The sequence below is a fragment of the Engystomops pustulosus genome, chromosome 1 (assembly GCF_040894005.1).
Source record: "Engystomops pustulosus chromosome 1, aEngPut4.maternal, whole genome shotgun sequence".
In the NCBI taxonomy this organism is placed as follows: Eukaryota; Metazoa; Chordata; class Amphibia; order Anura; family Leptodactylidae; genus Engystomops; species Engystomops pustulosus.
Genome location: NC_092411.1, coordinates 120,248,553 through 120,264,870, shown reverse-complemented (window position 1 = coordinate 120,264,870; position 16,318 = coordinate 120,248,553). Strand labels below are relative to the sequence as shown.

The 16,318-nt window shown below is 40.9% G+C and overlaps 1 protein-coding gene across 3 annotated transcripts in view; it reads left to right on the top strand.

Annotated features, from left to right (window-relative positions):
• The window catches only part of PUM3 (pumilio RNA binding family member 3), a 48,229-nt gene that overhangs the window by 15,703 nt on the left and 16,208 nt on the right, over positions 1–16,318 (top strand). For all 3 annotated transcript variants that reach the window (XM_072151679.1, XM_072151697.1, XM_072151689.1), the window contains 6 exons: positions 2,938–3,031; positions 3,144–3,210; positions 4,844–5,018; positions 9,623–9,726; positions 12,587–12,665; positions 14,500–14,598. In XM_072151679.1, coding sequence (XP_072007780.1) covers positions 2,938–3,031; positions 3,144–3,210; positions 4,844–5,018; positions 9,623–9,726; positions 12,587–12,665; positions 14,500–14,598 — 618 coding nt within the window. The remainder of the gene's footprint in view (positions 1–2,937; positions 3,032–3,143; positions 3,211–4,843; positions 5,019–9,622; positions 9,727–12,586; positions 12,666–14,499; positions 14,599–16,318) is intronic.

The window sequence follows — 16,318 nt, the reverse complement described above, 5'->3', positions numbered from 1 at the left end:
TACTTAGCAAGGCTCTTATAGCTGCATTGGATGTTTGTTTCTAGTGCCTGGGCAACCCAAAATCATATGTTTGGCACATCTTCTGCATGAACTATACACCGGTCTAATAAGCTGTCACTTTTTTTTTTACATGCTATATTTAGAGTTGATTTGGGACCCTAAACTACCTACATGTTTAGGGTCCCAAATTGACCTGTTTGATAGCTTTCAATGGTCTCGTTTTAAAAAAAACGAAACCTTTTATACTCGCCTACATCAACCTCCCATTTGAAGGTCCCAAGTTGTCATCTCCTCTCATGTTGTGGCAAGTGAAGCTGGGATAATACCCAGGCTTCATTGTGCTTGCGCAGTCAAGCTGGGGTGTACAATGCTGTCTTCAGTTGCTGAAAAACACACAGGTGCCAAGAGCTCCAGACGAAGAGAAGTATATATTTTATTATTATTTTTTTTTTAATGCAAAAAGAAATTCCTACAGGGTGTTTTGGAGCAATAAACCACTGGTACATAAGAACCTATGGGTGGTTTTGTGTCCCAAGTTGCCCTGACAGGTTCCCTTTTAAATAGAATATTTTATTCAATACAAAACACCGTACTGTATTCCTGTTCCTAGTACAGCACTGCTGTTCCTCAGGGAGGCAAAGACTTTTTGTATGGTATATAACTGAAGCTTGGTGGAGATACTGTTCTTTAGTCATCTAAAGAGATAAATGTTTAGCATTTTGCAACCTGAGACATCAGGACAGTACGACAGTAAACCTAAAGCACCCGGGTCCTAGTCCCCCAACTGCTTTGTAAGAAGATACGTGAGTTAAGGGATTGAATTTTGGTAAAGAAAGGGGCAAGAAGATAGGTAGTGTTCTGTATAGTTAAAACAACAATTCTCATCATCACGTTACAGATTGCAATACTGCCTAACCAAGATAGTGCTACTTTCTGAATGGATGCACCAACTTTATTCAGTGTAGTTAAAGGGGTTATCCGGCTATTAAAAATTACTGAGGGCCAGGCTGGGGTGGGCTAGTTAAACATAATAAACATGTACTTACCTCCTCCGGCGCCGATGTCCCGCGCCGCGGTCCGTTTGATCACTGCCCCTGTTTGTTTACAGGGACACAGAAGCACAGAACTTCCGGTCCGTGATGTGGACGGCTCCTCCCGTCCGTCCCTATCTCTCAGCATTGTAAGCGCTAGGAGATGGTGTCGGATGGGAGCTTCCGGCCGGTCAGAAGCTCCCTGTGCGCTCCTGTATACAAACCGGCGCACAGAGGAGACCACGGCATGGGACATCGGCAGCGCCAGATAAGTACATGTTTATCATGTTTAACTAGCCCGGCCCTCAGTATTTTTTAACACCCGGATAACCCCTTTAAACAGATGTAGGTAGTTGTTGGAGTATAATGATTTGTATGTAGAGGTGAGATTGACTTCAAGATGGCATATATGCGGTTTGCCTAATGTAAATTTTTGTTTGGAAGGAATCTATGCAAATCTACTTCATGCTAGGTACTGGAAAACAAACACAATACTTGTGATGTCCCAAGTCATTTCAGAAATTAACCAAATATACTCGTATGAAAGGTCTGTCTTATACCGTATTTTCCGGACTATAAGGCGCACATAAAAGCCTTGGATTTCCTTGGAAATCCAAAGTGCGCCTTATAGTCCGGTGCGCCCTATATGAGGGCAGCGGACCATACTTACATAGGTCCCCGCTACCGGAGACAGCAGATCTCCAGCGGGAACTGCAGACCACGCGGCACAAACAACTTCTGCCGCGTCGGTCTGCAGTTCCCGCTGGAGATCTGCTGTCTCCGGTAGCGGGGACCTTTGTAAGTATGGTCCGCTGCCATCCTCCACCTCCCCCTCACCTTCCCCACTCACCTTCCCCGCGTCGCCGCGTCTCGTCGGGTCTCCGCCACGCCCCCGGACCTCCGCCACGCCCCCGGACCCTGCGCCTTATAGTCCGATGCGCCTTATATATGGAATTATTCCATATATAAGGCGCATCGGACTGATGCGCCTTATATTCCGGTGCGCCTAATGGCCCGGAAAATACGGTAACTTTTAAAATTCCAACACCCATCCCAAGTGTGGCTTCCCTGGTCATCCTCTAAATATACAATTAAACTGTAATGAATACTATCCCAGTGCCTTAAACTCTCCTCAATCCTTTTTAACAACCCTTTTATAGGACCTATATAACCTGAGAAGGTATTTAAATGTATACTCTTTTTTTTTTTTTTTTTTTTTTTCTTTTGTGGACTACAGTTTATAGTTTGTATACAGTTACTCTGTTTATGATAGGAAATAATTTAGGTTTCAGTGCGTTGACCCTCTTGAAACTACAAATCAATATATATGCATACGTATTTATGTATTGTTTTCCACCTCTGCATAGGTGGCACTCAGAGCCCTTTCTGTGGGCACTCAGGCCATCACCAGAGATGACTCCAGGTATCTTCCTGAGTCCCAGACAGCCCAGGACTTGCTGTGCACAGATCTATTTTAAAGTGACAGCTGCACCTGGGACTATTTTCTGCTTTATTGGTGTCCTCAGGGGCTGGTATCAATGAAAACTGTGACAGAGAAGGGAGTATAAATCACAAATTAAATTTCTGTGATGGCACTTTGCGATAAATAAGTGGGTCTTTGTTGTAGTTTGGGCACTTGGTCTCTAAAAGGTTTGCCATCATTGGCATAGGGGTTTGTCGTCTTTACTACCTATTGTTTTAATAACAATAATCAAATAAAAACTATTGTTTAAAAAAGTGATTTAAGTTGTTTCTGAGGTTTTGCAGTCTAATCTATGTGTCAGAGTTGAGCCAGGATTGTTCATGAGCCCCAGCTGCCCCCACCTCAGATTGACCAATTGCTCTGTATCCGTGCATAATTGGGAAATCTAAAAATGTAATTTTGACATTTTGCATTGTCTCTTAGATTGCCTTTGCCCACGATACCACCAGAGTGATCCAATGTTATATAAAACATGCTAATGAGAAACAAAAAGAAGCCATTTTTGAAGAACTTAAAGGTATTGTCACAAATTGTGAATGCCACCAATACATTATGATGTATCTCACACAGGAAAATTCTGTTCAAATAATGCATGAATAACTTACCTTAAACAATTATCTTTCCGGCAGAACATGTAGTGGACCTGAGCAAGTCTAAATATGCCCGAAATATTGTGAGAAAGTTCCTTATGTATGGGTAAGTTGCTGTATTATATATCCACATTGCTTCACCTCATTTTCACTAAAGACAGATTGCAAAAGCCCAATACAGCTGCATTGCAAATATGACTTTCTGCTTTCTCTAAGCATTTTCATTACAATATAATTGTGTGTTATAACTTGCCTTGCACCCTGACAAAATCATCTGTGTAGTCCTAGGAGTTGGGCTTTGGTTTGGAAGCATTAAAAAAAAAAAACATGTGACTTGTCTGTGCTGCAGACTGCTCAGATCTTAGTCCCCACCTTTGTGCTCCTGTACAGCTCCTCCCTCTCCCACTGAGGACCTGTACAGGAGCTACACAGAGGATTCTGTCAGGATGCTAGGTGAGTTATAACACTTATGTTGATAGAAAAAGCGGAAATTTATAATGCAGGTGTGATGGGCTTCTGCAACCTGTCTTTAGTGAGAGGGAAGCTTAGGGTTCACTTTAAAGGGGTTGTCCGAGAGTTATGAAAAAAAACAAAAGTTGGCCAGGAGGGGGCTGCTTAAAAAATAGATATGTACTTACCTTCCGACGCCCTCCAGGTGTCCTGGGCTGCTGTCGCTCTGGTCCGCGCGCCATGTAAACAAACATGGCCGCCCGAGCAGCACTAGACTCAGCTTCCAGCTGGCCGTGGCCGGACACGCCTACCCATCCCTATTCACAACACTGTTTATGCGGGCTGGATGGTTGTCGGGTTTACGTCTCAGCAGGTAGACGGTGTTGTCACTCAAACTGGTTGTCTTCTGATAATGCCATTTAGGGATGACCTAATGTTCATTTGGACATGTTATTTGAAACCCCATCATTCTCTTGACTGACTATCCTCTGAGCCCCATTGTTTAAAAATGTAAATTAAAGCCTCATAATCTCCTTTTTAGTTCTTTTATTTGAGGCCTTTGTGGCAAAAATTTCTTGTTGCATTTTAAAGGTAATTTTTTTCAATTTGATTCTTTTTCTAAAGTGATGTTGTTTTTTTTTTTGTCTTTTTTATAAATATTTAACACATGCAGCTTTCTAAATTATATTCTATGTACTTTGCTCCTTGTTTTGGCACAGAGGACTTGTCCCATAGAGGATAACAGGATTGTTGTGAGTTTCTGACTTCTGGAACCCCAGTTATTATGAGAATGCAACCCTCTGTGTTACTACGGACTCCTAGCAATACAGAAATACAGAAGTCCCATACTCTCGATTAGTGAGATCCGGATTCATGCGGCTGCCCAATTCAATTGTTATCTCTGTCACGCTTATTCCCTGTCAATGAGTGCTGGAGATAAGCAAGCACTGTACTTGGCAAACACCAGCCTTCCACTCACATAGAAAGTAAATGAAGCTACAGGCCGAATGGTTGTCCTGCCGCTTCAACCATACCAGACAACTAGAGCCCCTTTTTGTTGATCGCAGTCAGGCCGAACACCTTGTTTATAAGTGTAACGTAAAATGCCTTAGTTTGGGGGGCTAGATGTGCATAACAGGTTCCCTTTAACTGGCTCATTTTAAACCATTGAACACATAAGCTATATGGTGGTGAACAACAAGAATTTTTTTCCATTTAAGCTGTTATGAAATGTCAGCAAACTTGAATTGGCTTGATGTAAATTAATGATTGTTTCTATGTATAAAAAGGTCAAAATCCCAAGTTGCTGAAATAATAAAAAGTTTTAAAGGACAAGTGAAAAAACTGTTGAGACATTCTGAGGCTTCATATATTGTGGAGTATGCATACAACCATAAAGCCATTTTGGAGCAGAGGAACATGTTGTGTGAAGAGCTGTACGGAAACACATTTCGTTTTTACAAGGTAAATAATCTACAGCATAGGGGCACACAATATATGGTCTGTTATTCACTATTGCTTTTCTCTGTTTTCTTATGGGGTTATCCAAATAGATGAGAGAGCGAATAAGCTGTGTGTTTTTCTGCCACAACTAAAATAGATGATTGCTGGGTAACTGCAGGTATTGTGCTGCATTGTAGAGGAAATCATGTAGTATAAATTACCATTACAGATAAAAGCCACTGCGCAAAGCAGTTTATGCTTCTGAAAGTGCGATTTCTAAAAATCTTGTCTACTTGAAAGTTTTTGCCTTAAAAACAGTGCCGGGATTTCCTCCCCTTGCCAGCGCTTCGGCGCCCATATGTACAAAGTGACCCTGGGCTCTTAGTAGAGTTGGGTGCAGTTTTCACCAGGCTGGACCTGCTATAGTATCTGCTAATTCCCTGGTGGAGACTATAGTAAATATGACAGGCCAGTGTGCAAAGTGGGGTGCAGGGACGAAAAATCCCCAAACTGGCAGAGCTAGGGAGATTTATGTGCTTACTTAGAATAGGTTGTTGCTAAAATATTGTTGGGGATCCACCATTCAGCAACATTTTGGCTTCGATCGTTGCTCCCAGTGCTGCTTTCATGACAGCTTGGAGTCTATAAGACTCCAGGACCTACCTTTGCTGAAAAGCTGCAACCTTGTACAAGTGGCAGCAAATACTCTATATACTGCAATACAGTAGTAATGCAGTATAAGGTAGGAGAAATCGGACTCCCTGTGGTTAAATACCCTAGGGCAGTGGTGGTGAACCTATGGCACGGGTGCCAGAAGTGGCATTTGGAGCCCTCTCTGTGGGCACCCAGGCCATCACCCAGCACAAATTTCTCCATACAGGACTGAAGTCCACCTCCTGCAGTCACAGGCAGCCCAGGACGTGCCACGTTAAGCGTTATTTTAAAGTGACTTGAAGTGCAGGAGGAGCAAGGAGGTGCGGACAGAGCTGGATAATGATTGTAGACCCTTCTCCAGACCTGTTAAGGGGACCTTAGAAGGAAACTACAGTAATAATCCGAATTTCTCCTTCTTTCTACTTTATTGGTTTCCTTAGGGTGCCAATACGTTTGACACCTGTGAGTTACTTTACCTTAAAGGAAACCTACCACTTTTAGTGGCAGGTTTCCGATGGCAATACCGGGCACCAGCTCAGGGTGAGCTGGTGCCGGAGCTTATTTTAGTTAGTGTTTTAAACCGCGGTATCGCGGTTTAAAACACTTTTTAAATGTTATAGCCGGCGCAGGGAGGTACGCGCTCGGCGCTTACCGTGCACGCGGCTACATAGGAAGTGAATGAGAGCCGCGTGCACGGTAAGCGCCGAGCGCGTACCTGCCTGCGCTGGCTATAACGTTTAAAAAGTGTTTTAAACCGCGATACCGCGGTTTAAAACACTAACTAAAATAAGCTCCGGCACCAGCTCACCCTGAGCTGGTGCCCGGTATTTCCATCGGAAACCTGCCACTACAAGTGGTAGGTTTCCTTTAAATCGGCATTTGGCACTTTGTAAAAGATATGTGTCTTTTGCTTGTAGTTTCGTCACTCCGGTCCCTAAAAGGTTTGTCATCACTGTTTAAAAAATGGTTAAAAAAAAAAATTAAGCTAAACGTTCAAATAACTGCCCTTTCCTAAGAACTGATAAAAATAAACAATCATAAACCGTCCCAATCTATCAAAATATAAAAATTGTCGCATCATAGTGTAGAGGTGTAGTGTGCGCAGGTTACAGATGACAAGCTGATTGTAAGAGGAGCCGCAGGGAGCATCGGGCAGTGCTGGAAGGGGAGTATGCAAGTGTCTTTTTGTTTTTAAAGCCTCTTGTGTAAACCAAGGTGTGTATGTTTTTGTTTTGCTTTTTTTGTTTGTTTGTTTTGAGAACATCCGTACCAAATAAAGGAGAAGTGTAATTTGGAGTGCACTGTGAAAGCTGTAGAAACCACCTGAGTGAAGTTGGCCCCCCCACCTCGTCCAAATCAAGCAAAATTGGTGTCAAACGTTTGTGCTACGTTTGTTCTGGTGGTAGGTTTCCTTTAAATCGGCATTTGGCACTTTGTAAAAGATATGTGTCTTTTGCTTGTAGTTTCGGCACTCCGGTCCCTAAAAGGTTTGTCATCACTGTTTAAAAAATGGTTAAAAAAAAAAATTAAGCTAAACGTTCAAATAACTGCCCTTTCCTAAGAACTGATAAAAATAAACAATCATAAACCGTCCCAATCTATCAAAATATAAAAATTGTAATTTCCCGCATTGAACCCCATAACAAAAAATGCTGCCCAAATCTCCAAAATGCCACTGTTTTGCCATTTTGCAACACAAAACATTTTCTAAAAAATGATCAAAAATTCTTAGTCCCTATAATTGTAGCAATGAAAACATTGCCTCATATTGCAAAAAATGTCACTTGCACAAGTCTACCCCAAAGAAAAAGTTAATAAGCGTCAGAAGATGGCAAAATGTAGAACATTTTTATGTATTAAAATACTGTATAAACTCGACTATAAGCCGAGGCCCCTAATTTTGCCACAAATAACTGGGAAAACTTATTGACTCGAGCTTAAACCTATGGTGGGCCTCCGTAGTAAAGAAATTCCCTGCAGCGAGCCACCCATGATTGTTGAATGGCCCTGCAGCCAGTGGGTGTACAAAAAAAATAAACTTCCTCGCTTTCCGGCGCTGCAGATCCTTTTACATTCAGTTCTTCATCTGTTAGAAAGCAGGCAGAGACACGTCCATGTGCTCTACTTGCCAGCGCACACTATGAAGTCCGCAGCAGTGACACCGTCGCATCATAGTGTAGAGGTGTAGTGTGCGCAGGTTACAGATGACAAGCTGATTGTAAGAGGAGCCGCAGGGAGCATCGGGCAGTGCTGGAAGGGGAGTATGCAAGTGTCTTTTTGTTTTTAAAGCCTCTTGTGTAAACCAAGGTGTGTATGTTTTTGTTTTGCTTTTTTTGTTTGTTTGTTTTGAGAACATCCGTACCAAATAAAGGAGAAGTGTAATTTGGAGTGCACTGTGAAAGCTGTAGAAACCACCTGAGTGAAGTTGGCCCCCCCACCTCGTCCAAATCAAGCAAAATTGGTGTCAAACGTTTGTGCTACGTTTGTGCTGGTTTGTGCAGCAGAAATTTTCGTTTGTGCCGCTATCGTTTTTAAGATATTCATGAAAGTTTCCAGAGGTCATCAGAGGTCAACCAGCCCCCCCACATTGCCCAAACCAAACCAAACTGGTGCCGAACAATTCTGCTATGTTTGTGCTGGTTTGTGCTGCTCAATTTTTTGTTTGTGCTGCTTTTGTTTTGAATAAATGAACAAAAAATTAAAGTTCAAAAGTTCAACTAGCCCCCCCACATTAACCGAATCAAACAAAACTGGCTTGAAACGTTAGTGCTACGTTTGTGCTGGTTTGTGCAGCAAAAAATTTCATTTGTGCCGCCATCATTTTCAAGGTATGTTCAGGTGTTTACATAGGTTAAAGGTGTTTAGGATGAACTGGTAAAAAACAAACCTAGTGACACTTCCCTAGTTTGATCACCAGGGGGAGCTAGCAAACACATTGTACTTTGGAAGAAATGAACTCTGATGACCTCTGGAAAAAAGTATGAATATATTAAAAATGATAGCGGCACAAACGAAAATTTTTGCTGCACAAACGTAGCACTAACGTTTGACACCAGTTTTGTTCGATTCGGTTAATGTGGGGGGGCTACTTGAACTTTTGAACTTTCATTTTTTGTTCACATATTCAAAACAAAAGCAGCACAAACAAAAATTTGAGCAGCACAAACCAGCACAAACCAGCACAAACGTAGCAGAATTGATTGGCACCAGTTTTGTTTGGTTTGGGCAATGTGGGGGGGCTGGTTGACCTCTGATGACCTCTGGAAACTTTCATTAAAATCTTAAAAACGATAGCGGCACAAACGAAAATTTTTGCTGCACAAACGTAGCACAAACTTTTGACACCAATTTTGTTTGATTTGAACAAGGTGGGGGGGCCAACTTCACTCAGGTGTAGAAACCGCTCGCCAAAAAATGCCACGAATGCATTTTTTCCACAATTTCAATCCAGCTCCTTACTCGTTGTTCATATTCTGCTGGCAGCAGGTAGATGGTTGTCAACTTAGATTCTGCAGTCATTTAGACTGAAGCATATAAATAAGCTAAATAGCAGTGCTAGGAATCTGCATCACAATTGCTGGGTACCTCTTGCTTGAAGGACCACAACTCAGCACCTAAATAAGCCTATTACACCCTTCTAGAAGTGAATTGGGACCCAAGCAGCACTTAAACATCAATACCAGTGATCTTCTTCCTGTGATTCCTTCTAAGAATTTAAGCAAAATGTCTCTGAATAACCTGACCCTGTCCACTGGTTGAATGAATGGGACTGAGCTGCAATGCCAAGCTTGGCCACTGTACAGTGTAATCAGTGAATAGGCCACAACTGCAGTCCCTTCAAACAGCTTATAGTGGAGTGCCAGTTGTCAGGCTCTGGCCGAATGGATAGTAATTATTCATGTCATGTATAAAAGAAAATCGTGTAGAACCCCTCTTGGCATTTTTAATGTGCTCTTTCTGATTTCTTCTAGTCAGCTGTGCATCCATCTTTAGAGCAGGTCATGGAGGCCAAACCAGAAAAGAAGGAATCTATATTGGATGAAATGAAGCAAATTCTTGTACCATTGGCACAAAAGTAAGTTGTCACTTATCATGTAAATTACCATGAGTTTGGATGGTTTTGCACAGTATTATAATGAATTTCACAATATTGTCACTGAAAATATGTCAGATTATATTAATCTTAAAGAAAACTTACCATAACAGATTTACCTACTAATGCTTTTTTGAAACTTTTTTTTATTTTATCAATATACAAATTTTCTGTGGAGTCTACTGGGGCACTAAAAGTTTCCTAACAAAAAGCATCGGGCTGCCACTTAATACAGGAACCTCCCACTGAAACTACCTTATTGGGTAAATCCTTGATGGTTGGTTTTCCTTAACCTGATTTATCCCCAACACCAGAGATAACTAGAGGGACCCCCTATATGTTATGAACAATTGATTGTATAGCAAGTAATGAATCCAAGAGTTTTTGGGATGTTTTTATTACGGCTTGACATTCAAAATCTGTTTTTCAACATTCGTCTTTCACAAACACAAGTGCCGCTGTTGGAAAAAGGAAGAATCCAGAAGAGGCAGCAGTCATGTGGTTATGGCGCAGTAAGTATGGAACATGCATGCACTGGAGTCTGACTCCAGTGCATGCACAAGTGGCACTTGTGTTTGAGAAAGACGAAAGTCGAAAAGTCACACAGATTTTGAGTGTGAAGCTGCTATAAAGAAATTATAAAAACTTTTTTTCAAAAGATATTGGAGTACTTGGATTCATTATTTGCTTTAAATATATTCTTATACCTTCCCAGATACACCTATATAACAGGAGTGTGATATAAACACGTTTTATTGATTTGATGTTAAAATGACGATTGCTGTATCTCTTGCCCACTGTAACTCTACCCAGCTAAAAATATACCATAAGTAGCAAGAACCTTCTCTTACAGCTGAACAAATCTTTACTCAAAGCAATGTGGGAAGAAGGGGGCTCAAAAATAACTTCCGTCCTTATTCATTAAAGGGAACATGTCACCAGGGACCTCATTTTCACGAAAGACAGGTTGCAAAAAAAAAAAAAAAGCCCATCACACCTGCAGTACAAATATGCCTTTCTACTTTTTCAAAGAATTTGCATTACAATATAATCTGGAGCGTACCGATCGAGGTCGCAGGGTGTGCAGGCTGTCAAAGTTCATCAACTACTCTTTCTTCCTGTGACAGCTGCGGAGGTCAATACATGGCTCCTGCACTGCTGCAGCTAATGAGCTTCTGGGGAACTCCAGGCACTTTTGGGTTTGTGCTGTGGCAGAGCAGCGAAGAATACACTCCCTGTTCTGCCACTATGCACCTAAGCAGATCTGGATTTAAGGGTTTGCCCTGACCTCTTCCATATGATCAACTGTATCGGCATGGAGACGCTGATACAGTGGACTGCTGTGCAGCACAGCCATATTAAACATGGATCCAAGGGGCTTCGTAGTTTACAAGCAGGGGCGGAACTTTCCAAGGGAGGGCGGGACCTCACAAGTGATGGGGCGGAGACGCCAGATGCCAGTGAAGAGAGAGCGCCGATGTATGGAAGGTGAGAGTTCAGGGCTAGCATTATAGCTATCTTTGTACTGTATGTCAATAAGACTCTGTTGCCATGGTGGGGGCTAAAGAGACATGGGGAACAGCAGATTGTTAGATGCAGAAGCAATGTATTATGGGATTATATATACCTGAGATTGTATTTTGGGGGCTGTAAAATAATTCATAGTTTTATTGGTCAGCAAAGCAATGTTTCAGCTCTATGATGTTTTGCAGAAGCTACTAAAAGGATGAATTTTGTGTATTGGCATGTATTACATGTGGATTGCTCACAAGTTTGTGTCCAGATTAACATATGGAGGGAATTTATCATCTGCCAGTGTATAATGAAAACCACACCTCTCCACCATATAGCATGTATCAGCAGGCATCGGCCTGCTGAACAGATATTGTTAAGATGATATGTGCACTATGAGGCTGTGCGGCAGCTGAGTGTGTATTATGATATTTTGCAACAGCTGAAGTTTGTATTATGAGGTTTTGTAGCAGCTGAGGTGTGTATTGTGATGTTCTTCAGCAGCTGAGGTGTGTATTGTGATGTTCTTCAGCAGCTGAGGTGTGTATTGTGATGTGTATTGTGATGTTCTTCAGCAGCTTACAAGTTATACTGTATTTTTTGCTAACAAACTATATCAATCTGTACAAGTTCTCCTCCTCTAGCACTTGCCGCCTGCAGTTTCCAAGATGACGCTCAGCTTTTCCAGAAATAATTGCAATTTTCCTTTAATACTTACCATTGCACAGTTTAGGAACCGGCCGGGCTTTAATTTATTATTGCACTACAGAGTGGGGTGCTACATAGAGGGCATGAATGAATTGTCATCCCTCGGAGCTGTCAGTTATCATAAGAGGATGGGCTGTGGAGCAGTTCAAGTGCAGTGCCACTAAAGTATTATTAAATAGCTGTCCTGGACTTCAGCCTAAAGGGCAAAAGTGATTTTCAGGATTATTGTATTGAGATCCTATTTTAATGTGCCTCTTTGATGAGCAATATGGCCTCTTCAAAGTCTACATTATCCATGCCAGAGAGTCTTGAATGAGAGAAAGTTGCTGTGTCTGGTAAATCCACTATGGAATAAATGGGGAGTTCCTCTGATAAACTTAGGTAAAAAAAAAAAACCTATATATTGTAATAACTGCGCTGTCTGATTCATCAGGAGAAATGTTACACAGCATCATATATTTCATTTTTTTTTATGCACTAACACATGAATTTCTTTTAAAAAATGACAGTGTGTGTGTGACTTTTGTATCTAATATTCATCAGTTTGTTTGCCTTCACTGTGGGAGTTAACCTGCGAGCTGCAGTCAGGAAAATGTTACATTATGCACATTTTTCTCCCCAGGGAGGCAGTCATCAAGCATTCGTTAGTCCATAAAGTTTTCCTGGACTTCTTTACTCATGCAAGTTCTAAAGTAAGATCGGTACGTAAGTAATAATCGTAAGGTATTTGTTAAGTTCTTTTCTTTTTGGTTAAACATTTTAATCTTGTTTGATTTTTGAGGATAATTTTTGCTACTAACCCCTTATCTCCAACGCTTGTTTTCAGCTTAGTAACCAGACTCTATTTTAGAATCTGAGATGTGTCATGATAATTGGTTACAACTTTGGAAAGCTTTAACATATCCAGGTGATTTTGAGATTATCCTCTCGAAACAAGTTTTGCAGTTCATTGTGAAATAAAATGAAAATTTAGCAAAATTTCGGAAAATTTTTATTTTCAAAGTAAAAGCTGCTTTCCAGCTTTTTGGGTTGTTTAACATATCCGGAATGTCTAATTTATGTTGGGATGACATTTTATGCATCCTCTCATTTTTCTAGGATGTTATGAGGCTTAGAACTTTTTAGGTAAGATTTTTCTAATTTTCATGAAAATCGCCAAAACTCCCATTTCAAGGCATAACAAGGCTTTCAAGTGACTTTGAAAGGCCTAAATAATAGTAAAACCCTTCTACAGAAACTACACCCCTCAATGTATGTAAAACAGCTTCTATTAAGTCTATTAACACTTTAAGTGTTTCACATGGGTTAAAACAAAATACAAGTGCGATTTAGAAACTGTCGAATTTTGGGGGAAAATACCAAACATTCATTTAGGCCAAAAATTACACTTTCATAATGAATAAAATGATGAAATGCTCTTCAAAAGTTTGATGCCCATTATGTGGTGGTAAACTGCTTTTAGGGCGCACGGCTTGTGCAAAGGGCCTAACTTGTATTCATGGGAAATCCCCTTTAACGGAAAGTAGATGGTATTAACTAAAATCAAAAGTTTTCAGCACTGTTGGGTATAAAATAAAGCAAGAAAATCTACCTGTTTTATTACCAATGTAACAGCTGAGTCATGGGGGCAGTTCACATAGCCACCAGGGTCATGAAAGGAGGATGTGGCTGTATCATTAGGCATGCTCCTTGCAACAGTTTAGACTGTCTTGGGAGCTCTGCTGCGTTTCAAATGAACTATAGTGCTTAGATGTCTTGATAAAATATGATAAGAGATGTTAAAAGGGTTTTCCCACAAAGAAAAGTTAGGCTCTTTTTATGGGATAGGGCCTAACTTGCTGAACAGTAGGGTCTCAGTGCTGAGGGGTCTGATAGAGCAGATGGCCGCGCATGACCATTTTGCTCCATTAATCTCTATGGAGCTGATGGAAATTGCCAAGCGCGGCGCTCAGCGATCTCATCACTGAGACCGCCACTGATCAGCAAGTGAGGCCCTATACTGTGGATAAGGCCTAACTTTTCTTCGTGGGAAAACCCCTTTAATGGTTGCAGTGGATTTGTGACTTTTTAAGTAAAAGTCTCACAAAACTCACAATATTATGCCAGGAGGGGACTGATATTGTGACAAAATTTGTGACTTTTGGGATTCTTGGTAGAAGAATTCAAATGTGCAAGGTTATAGAACAGTCACAAAAAAGTTATAAACGTGGAACTCTGACAAAAAAAAGTTCACTCCTTGCACTTTTTAAACATTTGTGAAGTGAGGAGTGTGAAGAGGAAGATGTGACCTAATTACTAAGATGACTCTTGGAACCCCCCCACCCCCCACTGGACTGGTGATAAGCTCGGTAGATTTTCAATCTTAGGATTCAGCATAAAATTATTTCTTTTTTGGGGTCTACGAAACCTTTAAATGGTGATTTAAATAAAAAATGTTCTCCATTTGATTAGATTACATAGTTGCCCACAGGTCATGTAGATTTTGCCTCTAGTTTTCCCTTTACAGTCTTGTATTTTTGTTTTTTTTTTCTTCAGGAAATGATTGAGGCTATTAGAGAAGCTGTAATTTACATGATCCATACACATGATGGCGCTCGGGTGGGAATGCACTGCTTATGGCACGGGACGCCTAAGGTTAGTGTGCTTGTGTTTAACATGCAACTTTACTAAAGTGACAAAAAAATTTTTTTCAGTGTTATGCAGTCAACTAATTTTATGAAATGGCCCAAAGAAGCTAGACAAATGCTTAAAAGGGTTGACCCAAATAGAATTTTTATCCGCTATCCTTGCTTTCTGACCCCCCACCGATCACAAGAACAGGATTTCTTTTCCTTCTAATTGAGTGAGTGGCAGGTCATGCATGCATCCTATTGCTCTATTCATTATATTTGGACGTGTTTAAGATGGCCAATCTCTGTGTTCAGCTCTCAGACACTTCTCATAGACCTTAAATGGAGCTACAGAACACATGCTTGACCTACTACTCCATCAATTAGGAGGAACAGGACCCAGTGGTTGGACCCCTACCAATCAAATTGTTATGACATGAATAGGGGGATAACCATTAATCTTTTGCAGGAACCAACATGCCCACCAAAACAGTGGCAGTGACAATGTAAGCAAACAGTATTGTTAATAGGGAATTTTAGACCAGACTAAATACTTATTTGTATTTACAAAGAATTACAATGCTTCAATCCCTTTCCGGAATAGTGTTTGAATAGTGCCACCTGGTATGAATAGGCTATTTGTGTCTGCTTCTCTTTGGGGCTTGGAGTGGTAACTGTTCTGCTGTTGCCACTGTGCCACCACATGCCTTGTTGCAAGAGATGGGGGTTTGTTTGGTGTATTACTGTTTTACAAATTAAAACATGGGTTTTTTTTTCTCTTTGATTATTTGTTCGTAGGGTTAGTTGGGGCATGGGTGGGTTGGGTAGGTGGTATAAGGTGATAAGTATTGAAGTGGATAATAAGGGGTAGGGTGCAGCTAATTTTTTTTTAAAGTAGGAACCTGTTCGTTCAGAGTATGTATTTAATCTGGCATTGAACTGTGATTGTATATTTTGTATGTATTTATAAGATATATTATGATGTTATATTATAAGTGCATTTGTATCCCTTGATGTCGGGAAAAAAGTAAATTCTTTATATACTCGAGTATAAGCCGAGACCCCTAATATTACCACAAAAACTTGGTAAAACCTATATTTTTTTACTTAAGTATAAGCAGAGTTTGGGTTTTCAGCACATTTTTTGTGGGCTTATACTAGGCTTATACTCGAGTGTATATATAGTAATAAAGGTATTTTTAGAAGAAAAAAAAAAGGGTTTACATGGGGCACATACCAGCACTATCACTCCGTCAGCGCTGTGAGATACCATTTGGTGGAGGGTTGTTGTTCCCAATGATATTGAGGTGTGAAGAACCTCCTCAAAATGGCAGCGCCTTGCTGGCAGCGCCTTGCTGCGTTGCCCCCAGAATTTAAAGCTGCTGGTGACTTCCCCACCAGCAGTGTTTAAAAAATTTACACCCACAAATGATGAAACTCCTGCACTGATCAGGGGTTTCGATAGCGGTGGGGTGGGGGAGTGTTTGAGCCGAAGCAGGACTTGACCTGTTTCTTTGTGATTGGTGTCCGTTCAACACTACAGGTCACAATGTCCAGAAGAGGTATTATTCATCATGTACATAATGAAAGGTGCATATTTGCATAGGAGATATTAAAACATTTTTTCCTGCAAAGACATGAAAGTCATATCTCCATAAATTTGTTGCCCTGAAGAAGCTGTAAGGCAAAACCCAGGGTCGGGCAGTGACTGGCGTCCTCATGGGATTAAAATTATATGCCCATTT